At 38.9% G+C, this 16,172-nt stretch overlaps 1 protein-coding gene across 4 annotated transcripts in view; it reads right to left on the bottom strand.

Annotated features, from left to right (window-relative positions):
- Window positions 1-5,883: 5,883 nt before the first annotated feature.
- Window positions 5,884-16,172, bottom strand: part of DCLK1 (doublecortin like kinase 1) — a 518,012-nt gene continuing 507,723 nt past the window's right edge. For all 4 annotated transcript variants that reach the window (XM_082246215.1, XM_082246216.1, XM_082246217.1 and 1 more), the window contains one exon: window positions 5,884-6,942. In XM_082246215.1, coding sequence (XP_082102341.1) covers window positions 6,778-6,942 — 165 coding nt within the window. In that variant the 3' untranslated portion in view covers window positions 5,884-6,777. The remainder of the gene's footprint in view (window positions 6,943-16,172) is intronic.

The raw sequence follows: 16,172 nt of genomic DNA on the forward strand, positions 1-16,172 counted from the left end.
ACAGCAGTCCAGGGACAGAGGTGCCATTTGTCTGGACTGTGCAGCTGCATATTGGTCCTCTGGAATTTAGGGGAACATTTACATGACATGAAGATCAGGCAGGCTCTGGGGTCTCATCCAACAATAACATAAACCTGGGAAATGCTCAGTTCTAGGGCAGAAGAGTATCTTCTTTATGATGCCAGACTCCGGTTGGTAATTTTTAGGTGGCATCAGGCAACAAGTATTTCCTGCACTCCCTACCTGACTGGCACTGAGACATGCACCTCTTATTTCCTCTTGACACAATACTGGCTGGAAGTGAACCTCAGTTGCAAATTATAGATTATAAGAGAGCCCAGGGCTTTAAAAAGGCCAATGTATCTATCTATCTATCACAACACACAAATGATGCTCATGCTCATGTAAATTTGATGGTCTATGTTGGCCATTGCCAAGGCCTGTATCCAAAAAGGGGAACCTAAAACATCATCACACAATATGCCAAGCATGCCAGGCTTGGCACAGTGTATGCCTAACTTTCTTATGTTTAGGATCTATATATATATATATATATATATATATATATATACACACACAGTATGTATAATGCTGTACTAAATTATTTATCAGCACTCAGAGGGTTTGACATGTGCCTGTAGTAAATACGATGTATACCTCGACCTGACATTAAAACCATAATTTACCACATTCTTTAAAAAGAAAAAAATATTTTAAAAAGTGGAGGGCTTAACCCTTCGAGGACCATTAGCAGCAGCTTTTTAGGGATTTTATGTAACTGAAACCTTTTATGTACTCCTATGTATATACACTTAATAGTGGTTATGTATAATAAGAGCAAAAGTCTATTTATTCATCAAGGACAAGTAACACATTATATATTAAATTTAGTGCTCACAATGTCACTCACAATGTGCCAGTCTGGTAACTGTATGACGTGAGATAACTCCAATGTGCTCATTCTGGTTCTCTAAAAACTGGTGATTTTTATTTAATATAGCAAATACTATATATATGTATTATACCATAGACATTCCATCTGGTACCAACACAAGTCAATTTAAATACTCTATCTTGAAGAGCATGAATATGATTTTTTTGTTTGCAATGTTAATGTTTTCTTTCTTTCAAGTTTTATGCTGTGCTTCTCAGCACATCCTGGCTATAGGAGCAGGCAGCATTGTATTATTGTCCTTGGATATGATCTGAAGGTGCTCCATAGATGTTCAGTAGATATCCACAAGCAGAACACAGCATGGCTGTGCCATACAATGGTGGAAATTAACAATCTTGCCCTGGTGAATAATTTGGTTATGTGGTGAATAAATAAATGATAACCCATGGCAACCAATCAGCAGTAAGCCATACTTCAAGCCATAAAGCCAATATTTTTTTTCAGTTTCTTGATACAGCAGGGATTGGTTAAAATCCTTGATTTTTTTGTGCACTGTGTTCCATCGGGGGGGAGTTACCTTTACAGCAGAAAGTAAAATGAGATCTCTTCAAAGTATGGGGATAGCCCTTGCTAGACAGTTGTCGCCAGAACAGCTGTAGCCACTGGAAGATTTTTCCTCACTGACTGTTCTGTGATAACTTGTAACTTTTGCATTGCTCATAACTTTATTTATTTTTTTTTAATTAGCTTTATTAACCACTTTCCGCCTGCAGTACATCATGTGATGTCCAGGGCCTTGAGTGGGGATATCTGATGCAGCTGCAGGCATCATTCATATATATATTTTTTCAGCCAGCGATTTCCTGCACCATAAGAACAATCATAGCGGCTATTCAGCCACTTGATTGTTCTTACAGGTGGCAAGAGGAGACAACCCTCCCGCCACCCTCCGGTGCTGCTACCGGCTCGCCTGTGCGATCGGCAAGCCAGGAAAGCAATCCGCCGGCAGAAGAAGTTCACCATAGAGAATACCGAGGACCCGGTGGTCCCTGGCAGTCTCTATGACTCTTGGAGGCTTCATCTCAGCCTGGAGGAGAGATGTGGGGTCCTAATGACTCCAGATCTCTTCATAAAGAGGACCTGTCATGCCCTATTCCTTTTACAAGGGATGCTTACATCCCTTGTAATAGGAATAAAAGTGATCATAAAAAAAACTTAAAGGGAACGTGTAAAAATAAAAATAAAATAAACAATAATAATAAAAAAAAATTAAAGTGCCCCCATCCGCGTGTGCTAGCACGCAGAATCGAACACATGCGTACGTCGCACCCACATATGTAAACAGCATTTTTTTTAAATCATGGTACTGTTGCATGTTGCTTTTGAGCATTTCTGTAGTGCTTTTTGCTGTGCTTTCCGCAAGTTTTTACCAGGATTTTACTGGGATTTTGCCGCGATTTTACGGCGATTTGCGATTTGCAAAATGCAAATCGTGGCAAAATTGCCGTAAAACCAAAACACTTACATTTTGGATGCAGGCCCATTGAAATCTATTCCATGTAAAGGGCTGCATTTTGCAGGAAAAAAAAGTCCCCGAATCTTTCCAAAAACGCAGAGGCACAAAAATGCATTGATGTAAACGTGTTCCATAGGAACCCATGTTAAAAAAAATGAAATGCATTTCTGTAAAAAAGCATGAAAAACACATTTGTTTGAATCCAGCCTAAGAGGATCTAAATGCTGGGGCGGAGGCGAGCTTGTTTTTAAAGTCTAATCCCAGCTCATTTTTCGCAGGTTTCTATTTCTGCCTATGACCCAACTGGGCAGATTTTCCTATATTTCCTGTCAGGGTGAGCTGAGAACCCTTAGCTGTTATGGGGGTGTTTAGGGGGTTGATGATGAAAATGCAGTTTAAGTGGTGCTTTTTATTGTAGGAAGAGATTTTCATGGAATAAAGAAAGTGTATTGCTAAAGTGTGCCACAGGGTGGCAGCAATTGGTGGATGGTGAACGGTGGGTGTTCCCCAAAAAGACAGGAAGATGCAAAAAACGAAAAAAGGACTGTCAAGTTATACCGTGCCTCTCTCTACTAAATGCATTTTTGTCTGTGTCCCTGTTGAAAGGCATTTACCATTACTTTTTGTCCTGACAGTAATGGAATGGAAACACAGACAGCAAAAAAAAAAATCCTGACATGGATTCTAACCCTTCTCCTGCTGACAATTTTTTACTCTTTTATTAGGCCATCCACATAACAATTACTCAATGCTCAGGCTGAATGTCTAGCTAATGAAAAGTGCATGGGACATCGTAATCATATAAAACTAAGCAGACATCTAGGAATTACAGTTGTGCACCTGCAAGGGTTACGGTTAGCGGCAAACCATTGGGGTAACTCTTTACTAGACTGACAACACAGGCCACCTCCTTCCCTTTAGTGTTGACATAGGAAGCAATACAAAAGCCTGAGAGACACTTGTAACCTGAGAATATCTATGGTTCTTAAATTATAGCTGGACGAATGGCCATTTTAACTCTAGAAGGTAGGAGAAAACCTACAATATCAGTCACAAGAACACCATTTAACTGCTGACTACTGACTGGTCATAAGATGCAACACTGCAGTTTCTCCTCTATGTTCAAGATTTTACAAGAACAATTTGATGAAAGCAAATGTCTGATTGGTTGCATACGTGACCGACCATTTCCAATAAACAAGCCAGCTGATCTTTTTAAAGTTCATGTTTATGGATACTAATTCTAATGCTATACGGAGTATCCAATTTTAGGGGTGGGATCTACCATACAGACATCATGGGCCAGTACCATAAGGAGACAATGAAGGTAGAGGATGTGTGAAAATAAAACAAGACCCTTCCTGACTTATTACTGGGCAACCATCCTCTCTTTCTTTTCAGGACTGGTAGACGAAACCATTCAGCATGTTGTCACCTTTATTATAACTTTGGGTGGTGCCTATAGAAAGAGGAGCATGTATGAAAGGATGGTATTATCTGCTTGTGTATCCTTTAAGTAATCTTTACATACAGACTTGCCAACTAGTATCTGATACAGAGCTACACAGATTTACATGTGGCAGCACGTAAACTCTACTGGCTTCTGATAGTGTCATTTACATTCTTCCTTAGAGGATATTTTAATGTTGTTATTTACTACAATGGATGTCAATATTAGAAAAAGTGAGCATTGTTAAAAACCAACCATTGTATGTTGAGATAACACTTTATTTAGAAATGAGAAAATAAAAAAAAATAAATAAATACAAAAAGCAATGGAACTCATAATTTACACACACAGATGTTGTTCTTTTCAATAGTTTGAGAAGTTTAAAGGTAGCATAAAGCACGGTGCTTATGGCAGAATACGGCAGACCACAGCAACCAATCAGAATACACCTTTCATTGGGCTAAAGCAGCTAGAACAATGATATGATTGCTAACTGGCTGTTTTGATTTAGTACAATTTGCTCATTTATTTTCGCCTCATTAAATAAAGATAGCTGATTTAAAAAATTGAGGTACTGCTACAATACATAGATTAAAACTGGTGAATGTGTTGTGTTTTTTTTATATCATGATATTATTTATTATGTAAAACCTGTAAATTCAAAAGATAACAGGGGTTTTCCACAGGTCCCTATCAGGTATATATTAAAATGTGGAAATCAGGAATTGAAAACATGAAGTCATTCCCACAATTCTGTGTGACAGGCAGAGTATAATGTCAATCCACAACTGGAGGTCACTATTGGCCTATTTGGAATTCTGTATGGCGGCAGGACATGCTGGAAACTGTCATTGTATAACAACAGAAGGGTCAGCAGTGGCCTGTAGATATTTAAGGGCTCAGTTGCACATTGCATCTCAAACACCCCATCAGACTATGGGAAAATAAAAATAGAAATCTTAACTTAAAGTGTACATCCACCTAAAACAGATAGCTTAGTTTTAAGAGGCCACATGTAGATTCAGTTGACCACCAGCTTAAATTTAAGATTTTGAGCCTTGAGGGCCATGGCATGGAATGTGATCTAACAAATGGTGCTAGGATCATAGGGTTCTTATTAGTAAAAAGAAGTCAAAGAAGCTCAATGTGCGCACCAGGATCCACCTAGACTGAGTTGGTGAAATGTTTAAAAACATCCATTCATTGGCTTGGTTACAAAACCATTAATAGCATCGCCCTGTGTACAGTATAGGTATATATATTTAACTTATATATGTAACTGTATAATATATCTTACATTTGCAATATAATTTATTTATGCATCAAGATATTTGTCAGAATTGAGTTTTTTAAGCTGTACTTTTTGTGTCCAGAGTTTGATTACATTTTTAGGACCTAGGCACTCAAATTGATTACGTAAACTAATTTGATGCCACAAACTATTTTTTTTCTACCCACTGTGATTGCCCACTTATATATGCGAGAAAAATGGGTATGTAATAAAAAAAAAAAAGTATTTCAAACAAAAATATGCAAATTATAGAAACAAGCAATGCTATTACCATTAAAGAAGAAGGGAAATAAATAGCCTACCATCTCGTAAGTTGCCTAAGTTGTTGACCTGGTCCAAGTTACTGACCAGGAACAAGTAACAATCAAGTAAAGTTGGTCAAAGGTCAAATCCAGATGTTTGATCTGCATCTTGTTCCAGTATATCAGAAAAACTAGCATGTTCATACAGAGTTCAGCAAAAGTAGTCTATTTATTTCTCCTATGACCAATTATTTAAAGATTTTTGTTGTTTGCCTACTCAATGTGAGCACATCCTATAAGCTCATTTCTTTTGTCCAATTCCCATTCTTCATTATGTTTTAATTCATAAGGGACTGCAATTAGTGGCTGATGAATCAGTCTCAATAGCTTGTTTATGCCTAATAATTGGGGAAAGATAGGGAAAAATAAAAAGAAACACAGATCCATAAAACATTTTCTCCTATATATCCAAGCCTCGTTTTTACAACCACAGCCTTGTTTGGGTAGATATGCCATAGACTGAGAAACCCTGTATTGTCTAGCTGTATATCCACATTAAAAACTGTCCCTCAACTAACTTTAATCATCTGGTTGGTACATGTACTCCTCCTTTTTTTACAGCTTATCTTTGTGCTTTTAAGCGAGATTTACATATCATCAGTACAATTTGATTACTGTTTGTTGTCCTGCATCATACAGTTATTTACAAAAACTATTTTGTGTGGTATCACAGGGCAACAAAAAGAAACAATTTTGTCCTTTGCAGAAGAAGACTAGAAAAGAAAAGCAGATAAGCAAATGCTGCAGGGCTTTTTTGCTCTGTAAAAAAATAAATTAAAGCACATGAAGGTGCAAAATCCATTCTAGCAACTGTATTTTTAAGGATATATCTGTGTTCAAGCATGCATACACTCAGAGTCTGAGCACCTCCAATTCTGATCGTTTTTTTAGAACCATTAAATCATAACCCATCATGATCTGCCTAAGCTGTGAATAAATGAACAAAACTTACCTCTGAACTATTGAATGTCATAAATGGATCTCTGTGTTATAACCTGCTCTTTCACTAATTCTTTCACAGTCAAACATGTTTCCATATCTGCTCAAAGGTCGCAATTTTACTGAGCGCCAAACCTATGTTCTCTTTGCAGTTGCCTACCAGGAATTTTGCAGCCTTGTCATTCATTCATCAGTAAATTTTAATACATAAACATTTACCCTATAGTGCTGAAGACATCCAAAAGATATCATGCTTTCACCCGCCTTACTTGCTCTCTCTCTTTCACACCTAGAAACATCATAAATTGTAATGTCCACAACAGATTTCCAAACGGCTTCCATTCTGAAGTCTCGAAGGGTTAAGCCAAGATTTAAAGTGTTTCCTTAAAAGGGTGAGTTAGGTGAGCGAACAGTCTCAGATGAGCTTGGTGAATAGTCCTCTGATTCTGAAGTGAGTTCTGGTGCAGCTGGCTGGGCCATGAACCGCCTTCTCACATCCTGGTTGCGTCTTCGTCTGAAAACCTGCCTCTCCTTATCAAGAGCGGTGGTCTAATAGGGTAAAGAAAGGACAAATAGCTGTGTTAATTAATGAAGGTGAGTTAATATTCAGCCAATGATCCAAAAACCTATAACCCCAACCAATCAAGTAATCAAGGAAGTCTAATACCATTGACAAGGAAAGATGACATTTGAATAACACTGAAACGCGTATGTTCATCTAAATTATGTTATAGGTAATGCAGAAAGTTTCAAAGTTTGCAGTTTAGGTGATACTCTATGCATTTCTACCAGAAATGTCTAACGCTTGATGAAAGGGTCTGAGGCTACCCAAAAGATTGCATCTTTATTTTTTTAAAGTAGAACTATAAGCCAAACTTTTTTTTCATTTTGGATAATGCAGGTCCAAAGAACCAGATTTTGTTTCTCCATCTGTGTCCCATTGCGAAGATTTTCCTTCACTTCCTGGCCCATAGCCAAACAGGAAGTGAAAGGCAATCCCTGCAAATTAAGGGAATCTCTTAGGGACCACCAGGTCACCAGAACTAGTGCTCCCATTGGAGGATGTCCCCTCTATTACTTTTCTGGTAACAACCCAAAACATGCAATTTTCTTTTACTTTCAGGGCTCTTTCAGACGGCCGCTCCGCTGCTTTAGTCCGCTGCGGGACTTTTTTTTTTTTTTCACGGAGCGGATCACATTTGTGTCATCCGCTTTGTGTGCCCGCATATCATCCCATCCATTTGCGGATGATATGCGGACATAATGTAAGTCTATGGCATTGCGGATGTCAGCGGATGACACCGCTGACATCCGATTTTCCTTCCTTTCCGTTTTTTTACACGGATGAAAAAATAGGGTTCTGTTCCTTTCCAAAAAATGGAACAGAACTCAAGGGTAGAAAATCGGATGTCAGCGGATGGTATTCCGCTGACATCTGCAATGCCATAGACTTACATTATGTCTGCAAATCATCCGCAAAAAAATAGGATGATTTGCGGACAAGCGGAGCGGCCGTGTGAAAGAGCCCTCACTTTCAATGATAATGGTAAACAAGACAAATAAAGAGGGTGAATCTCCTTAACTGGGGCACAGACAGCACAAAAAATTGACAAGTTGTCTAATCACTCTCCACTTTATCCAAAACTAAAAAAAAAAAAAAAAAAAAGTTTTGCCTTTAGTTATACTTAAAATTAGCCAATAAAGGATATCACTTAAAGCGGAGTTCCGGCCTCAAATACCTTTTTTAACTAAAAATACCCCTATACTACTAATCCATCGCCCTTTACAGAACCGATATTCCTATACTTACAAGGTGTACAGTATTGGATTTTAGTCAAAATCCTACTTTTGAAAATGCTGTCTAGGCGCAGCCATCTTGGATGTGGGCATCTGAAGCCGCAGTCTAATCTGCTGTGTCCTTCTTCCTGATTCCAGGGAGTGTTCTGGAAGTTGTTCCTGATTCCAGCCTCCTGGGAGTGATGACAAACAGCTCCCAGGATGCAATGCAAAGGCGGAAGTGATGTCTGTGGCCGTGGCCACAGAGGGGGGAGAAGGAGGAAGTAAAATCAATAATGCCCTGAAAATAAGGTAAGGGACCCCCGAAAAAAATGTAAAATGCCCAATTGTTGATCAGCATATCGAGCACTCCAGGAATCACTAAAGTTGCAAAATAGGCCGGAACTCCACTTTAAACCTCCTGCATCAATTGATGACCAACATGGTACAATACTCTATTACTATTTAAGGTGATCTAATGATGATTGGTTAGGGCCTTAACACTTCATATTGCCAGGATAATAACATAATCATCAAAAAACATTGCAGACAAGACAATCGAAGGGTACATTTTGTTACAATGATAATAGGTAAGCTACAATAAGCGGTGTTACTGAGAATTTCATGGTACACCATGGATGGATACAAATACTGATGTAATGGTTAGGTATCACATATGGAAACATTAGGATTTACAGGTGAATCAAACACAATAAAAATGAAGGCAAATTTGAAATATTCAGATTTTCAAGCTGGAGAGAAATTATCATTACCTGTCGGAAACTCCAGTTTCTTGGCTGACAGTTATTAGTCAAGACCACAGAACACTTTTGTAATCTTTTTATTCAAACTAGTCAACCAGTACTCCGTGTTAAACTTTAAAGAGTCTTGGCTATAAGCCAATGCTCCAAGATGCCTTGTTCTTTTAAATATCAGTGAGAACTGGGCACAGTTATAAAAAACAAAAATTTGAGGACTGGAGAAAGTGCAAAGAAGGACAATCAAACTGATAAGAGGCATGGAGGGCTTTAGCTATGAGGAAAGATTAGCTGAACTGAATTTATTCTCTTCATTGAAGAGGTGATTAAGGGAGATATGACTACCATGTTTATATTCATAAGTGGTCCATATAGTGAAATGGGGTTACTTTCAGGTCATTACAGAGAAAAAGGGGGCATTCTTTATGTCTGGAGGAAAATAGATTTAACCTCCACATATGGAAGGTTTCTTCACAGTAAGAGCTGTGAAAATGCAGAATAGACTAGCAACTAGTTCTGGCCAGCTCAGTAGATTGTTTTAAAAAGAGCTGGATGCATTCTTAAATGTGCAAAATATAACCAGATACTAATATTTATAGGTAATAAAACCAGGGGTAGTTGATCCAGAGATTATCCGAATTCCTTCTGGGGGATCAGGAACACATTTGGTTTTCCCTGGCTGGAGCGAATTGGACCATACTTTATAGGGTTTTTTTTTTGTCTGGATTAACTGTGGGTGGAGAATTATGTATATGAAGGTTTACTATATATTCTAATATATTTATTTTTCAATCGGTTGACATAGATTGGTCAAACGTCTTTTTCCAATCTAAATGTGTAACTAACATATAAAGTTAAAATGAAATAGGAAGCCAACCTTGGAGCCATAGAGGACACAGATTGGGAGGAGATTTTGAACGATTTCAAAACTGTTTCCCCTAGAATATCAGACCGGTTAACACAATTGTACATCATGTACTGGGCTTATCTCACTGCCCAGTGGATCTCCCAATACCAACCTAACTGTAATCCAATGTGTCCGCTACGTGCCTCAGTCCCGACACCTTCTTTTACTTGCTGTGGGCTTGCCCGATTATCCAGACATATTGGCTTCAGTGGCCCGCCTCATACAAAATGAAATGGGCTCACTGATTGCCCTAGACTCTAAACAATCCCTACTTGGCTTACTTCCAGACCTAAGCATTGACAAATTCCTTGATATATTCTTGCATGAAACTCTCTTTATGGCCAGGAAGATGGTGGCACGGAATTGGATACAAGCAACGCCCCCCTTAATCCAGTCTTGGAAGAGGGATGTCAATGCCACACTAACATATAAAAAAATTATCTACAAACATAGGGGAACCTACACAAATATACAAAGATCTAGGATAGATGGGTATCCCAAACTGCGACATTAATTGATTGTAAATTTTCTGTTCAGTTTGCCTACATTATTGGCTGCTATCTGCCTATGTGTGCCCATCATGCCTTCTTTATTTCATTAATGTTTCCCATGATCATACCCATGCTTATTGATAGAACAAGGTTCCTAATGCTTGATATTTTGATCTATGGTGTCATAATCTGTATCGCTTCGTTTTTGCTTTCTCCTTTGGTATCTATATAATGTACGTTTTCTTAATAAAGCTGTTTTCTGATAAAACAAAAAAAATTGTAACTACTGTATGCAAAAAGCTTATTTTACGCAATCTCACTGGACAGTGCAATGACAGTTCCCAGGGTACAGTGTATAGTTTATAAGGCAAGATTATCATTTAATAATATCTCCTTTTAGGGAGGACTTTTAACTTTCAGAAGGTTAAAAGTTTCACAGTATTGGTCCACTTTAATTATCTCAGAGTTTGTTTGATGGCTTTAAACCTGAACACTATGCCTTGATCTATTTGTAGATAAGTTACGTGAAGTAACCATAAACAAAAGTGCCACAAATATACATATAAAGCGGAGTTCAACCCACATTATAAACTTTTACCCATGCAGATCTTTTTTGCAGGCCAAAAATGCATTGATAGTTTTTTTTTTGTGTTCTATGTACTTTGCTTTTAGTGCCATTATTGTCATCTTCCTGTGTACCTCTCCACGGCAAGGTACGTCATGTCTGGCTGCACATTGGCTGCTGGGTTATAAGTGTCATCAATCCCAGGAGTCAATGTGTCTGCGCCTCTATAGCAATCTGCCCCTGGGCTTTGTTTATGCACATGCACGAGATCGCGAGCAATGCCGCACCTGAAAATAGATAGTAGTGGGCTTCCTCTGCCCACAATGAAGATGGGAGCGCACTCAGGGGGGATGCAAAGTAAGTTTTTGAAACTAATGTACATTTACTAAACCGACATGTTATATTAATGTTGATTGATGTAGGATTCGCTGGAAACAACATGGGCATGTTTAAAAAAGAGAAAAAAAAAAGAACAGCCGGAGTTCCGTTTTCATACACCTTTGCAGAATAATCTATCTAGGTACTCTATAAGGATGAATACATAAGCCTATTTTTCTTAAGATCATTATGTATATACCCCACTTTAGTCAACTCAACATGTGCTACTTTCTACTCAAGGTAATGCTATTGTATGGCAAAGGATACACCCAGATGCCGAAAAATCACAACTGGTCCATGGTGAGAAAAAATCTCTTCAAGTCACTCACATAATATCTTAGCTATCAGTTTATATGGTGAGCTCTGATGATAAGAACTTTGATTCTCATTTCACATGTTTTTTTCATGTAAGATGCATAAGTAATGTGTAAGTGTAACACTCAGAATTGTTTTTATCTTTCAGGAATCACGATGAATCCTCGGGTAATATCGTTATCTGTTTTTCTATTCAGCAAACTGTGCCTTCAGTCTTCAGGCATCATCTACTTTCTGGACTAAGATACTAGACAGAGATGACACAATTATTAAAAACTGGCCATATACGCTTATTTATTTATTTTTTTCATTCAGCCAGTAGGCAAACATGGTGGATTGAGGAATCCCCACCTGCCAGGACATTGTATTCTGACATTGGTATCCACTGCTGTCAGAATACACTGATCCGGGACTGTAGCTGATTTGCTGTAGCTGCTGAACAAGGAAACTGTTCAAACATGTCCCTTCGACAGAAGCTGATCAAACTATTGACTTCTGCAGAGCGGGGGTAGCCACACACTGATTGAAATGTCATTCAGTGAATAGCCAGTTTTAACCTCTTGCTATCGCCCCATGTACATTTACTGAGGAGCGGCGGCTCCTCTGCGCAGAATCACATACAGGTACGTAATCCTGCACTTCTAGGTTTGGGTCGTGCATGCGCACCACCAGAGACCCACTCCTGCTGTGATTGGGCACAGCAGGAGCCAATCAGCTGCTCTGATGATCGTTTGAGGCACAGGAAGAACCCTGTTCTGTGACAAGGGAAGGCAGTGATCTTGTGTTTCTGTAACACGGATCTCTGCCTTCCCACAGTACATGCACCTCCCCCACAGTTAGCAAGCACTCCCTAGGGGCAAATCTAACCCTTTTGATCGCCCCACTGATACCAATGAGGGGATACTATTCCTCCTACTAATAGGGGCTCTACTCATCCCCCTACTGACCACAAACACTAAGGCATAATGCTGGACATTTTCTGCCCCCACTGGCCCCAATCCAGACGTCCCAAAGTCTGAAGGACAATAAACTGGTTCTTTGTTTGAAAAGTTTGGAGATCACTGGTCTAGGTAAAGGGCTTGATTTACTAAAGACAAATAGGCTGATCACTTTACAGGGGAACATTCACTTTGCAAGGGAATTTTCTGCCTAGCTTAGTGAATAAGGTGATGTTCTGCTGATGTTTTTTAAAATGTTCCTTTTACATGATTGGGTATTCTTTGCAAACTTTCACCACATTCACAATATCTTCGCAAAGTGAAAATACCCTTGCAACCTGAGCAGCCTATTTGCTTTTAGTAAGTCAGCCACAAAATCACTGGAATGGAGCCCAAGGAGTTGTTTGGAAAATTATACTGTTGCTGTATTGTCAGGAATTTATTCATGCAGACTTACAGTAACTGGAAGGTATATTTAGAAGTGTGGCCCCTCCTCTTAGTAACCATATAATAAACAAATTACATTTTTCCATTAATAATATACTGTATAATTGGATTCCTTGTTAAAATCTTTTTTCCCAATATATCTGATATATTTTCCTAGTTGCCCCCCTCGCCTGCAGAAAATACTAAATCACTTTTTTTTCTTGCATAAACTGTTTTTATAAATGGTTTTCTCCATGGTATGTAAACCATGTGGTTACAATTCTCCTTCCCTTTGCTAAAATACTGAGGTTGGATCTTAACTATCACTTGGATTAATAATGTCAGACTAGAATTTCCTAACAAGGCAGAGGTAGCCTAGCCTGTCACACAGTATATATGAATAAGTAAGAGGAATTTTTGTGAGAGTGTATATGTGTGTCAAGGGAAGGAATTATGGGTATTATGCAAAATGAAGACTTTACCTTTAAATTATGGTCTTGTAACCAACGCTAGTCTGGTTTCTTTCCCCAGTGTATACAATACTTCTTATAAATAAAATATATCCATAAAATGGATCAGAAAGTTGACTTATCAGTTGCCACTTTAGACAGCCATATAATCGGCATCTGTTTATTACGCTTTGTGTATATCCGTATTGTTCCTTTTGGTTGTATTATAGAATTTTATTAAAGAGCTTTATTAGTCATGTAGCAGTTAATGTAAAACTGCTTTGTTACATTTCCACAGGAAGAGTTTGGGTCTTAAAACAACATTATGGCTTTCTTTTATTACAAAGTAATAACTCCCTTAATTTTAATGTATTGAAATATGTCGGGCGGTTAAGTAGACAGCTGTAAAAGCACAGAATGCCGCTAATGCACCCTTCGCACGTAAAGCCATCAATTCCAGCCTGTTAACAGAGATGGCAAATTCCCACAGAAGTGCCGCTGTGAAAAATAACACCACATAGTGCTAATGAGAATGGTAGGGATTGCAGCTTCTTAAACAGCAGCGCATCCATTAATGTATTATTTATGAAAGCAGAAACTGCAAAATAAGTGCCGGCCAGTAAATTATGTTTTCCATGCAGTTCTGTGCGAGTCTCTGCCATCTTCTTCTGTTTGGAGAAAAATAGGCAAACATGGAATTAAGGATTCAGAGCTGACATAAAATTCAGTCCTGTCATACTAACACCAAATGCAAACTGTTTGCAATGTAACGTGTTTCTGATCATTCAAACAATCTAATGGAGAAGAGAACCAGCTGTACTTGTGATTTTCCAATACAAGGTATAACTGGCAGCATTGTAACCGAGGAATCTGGCTACCAACGCATGGTTGGCCAACACAGGTGGCTGGATAATTACTAGATTTGGCTATGAACACTTAAAGCTGAAGTCCAGACAGATTTATAAATACACCAAACAATGCAGCTATGTGATCATGAAAACATCATCATATGAATTTTTAATGCAGCCAGTATAAGCACCTAAATCTGTCTTGATATCAGCCTCTTGTGATACCCTATGCAGCAGGTATAGGACGGCATTAGGAGCCAATTAGGTATAAAACAGGAGACATGCTGTCAGGAGGAAAGAACAGAGGGATGACTCATTGGGATTCCGATGCTCCTTTAGGCCAGTTTCACACAGGCTTCAGCTTGTAAAAGGGTAGCGTGAACAGTAAGCTTTATAAACCATTAGCAGAGCTTTTACCAAGCTTTTTTAAAGCTTTTAAAGCAGCCTGAACACAGATCCTAATGGGAGTGCTGATTGTCATTTTAAACAATCTGCTAGCAGGCTTCAGCACTACCTGAAGCTTGTTGAAAGCCTGCTGAAGCCTGATAACAGATTGTTTAAAGTGGAAATTAGCACTCCCATTAGGATTTATGTTCAAGCCGCTTTAAAAGCTGAGTATAACATTTCCAAAACAGGATTTAAAAAACGCTTCAAAGACTTAGAGGATGTTGCCCGAAGCTTGCTGAAAAATTAATGAAAGCTTGTTGTTCACACTGCTCTTAAACAAGCGGAAGCCCATGTGAAACAGGCCTTACTTTCAAACACAGGCTGGGGGCAACCAAGCTGCATTGCCTTGCTATAGTGGGGTAAAATCAGGACACAAACCTGGTTCTGGTGTATGGCAGAGCTGTATATGCATGTAGACTGGCTGGACAAAAAAACAAATCCTGAAAATAACTCCTATGTATGTATTTCAACAGTGTCAGGAAGACCAAAGATCTTGCACACAGAACAGTTTGTGGACCAGTACGCATAATCAGGGCTAATGGTAAGTTAGCATGGATTGGCACGTGCCCAGTTGCCTTTTTAAGGCAACACAGAACTAAAGGGAAGTGGTGATCAACTTGTGACCTGTGACCAGGCTTGTATCCTGATCATCCTGTGCTTTCATCTGGCTTGCCTCCTGACTTGATCCTGATCTCTGTTGTCAACCTTGGCTTGTCCTCTGACTCCAACCTCTACCTGCTGTGTTGTACATCTTCTGTCTGTCTGATATTGACCTAGACCTGGCTTCTGACTGTGCTTTTGCCTTTCCAATTGATACCTCAGTAGTTGTTGACTCTGACTAGCTTTGACTCATGCACCTGTGAGTTCCTGTGCTCCAGCTGTGTGACAGCATTCTGTCCAAGTTCCATTCCTGCATCCACAACATTTCAGCAGTATCCGGACTGTCATCTGGTGTCAGGACCTACCACAGCCACCCGTGTCATTCCTCATCCTGCTACACCCAGTCACAGTCTGATTTAAATGGGTTAATAAATTTGCCATACATGTACAATTCTACATTCTTGGACTTCTTAATAGTTAAAAGTTGACACATTTCCATGGAATGGGTTCATGTTCTATGAACATTCTGAATGATACCATCTAATTTTTACAATTTGTTTTCATAGTAGAGGGATGGCCTGACACAGCCTTGCTGTTCTTTCAATATTTATATATGATTTCCAACAGACCTATAGTAAACCACTGCAAAGTGGCATTTAAGCCTTTAGAATATGTACTGCTGCCATGAGACGGCGTTGCAGAAGAGGTCAAGAGAGAAAGTGGGTCAGGACACAATACTGCAGACAGCAATGATAGATGGGCCCCTGGTATGTAAGTGATTTTACGATTTAGTAAAGAATAATTTATTTAGCAGCATAAGGGTTGATTTACTAATTTACTGATTTACTAGCCTTTCTTTTTTCATGTACCCTCATGGAGTA

The sequence above is a fragment of the Pelophylax lessonae genome (assembly GCF_965119305.1).
Source record: "Pelophylax lessonae genome assembly, chromosome: 2".
Taxonomy (NCBI): Eukaryota; Metazoa; Chordata; class Amphibia; order Anura; family Ranidae; genus Pelophylax; species Pelophylax lessonae.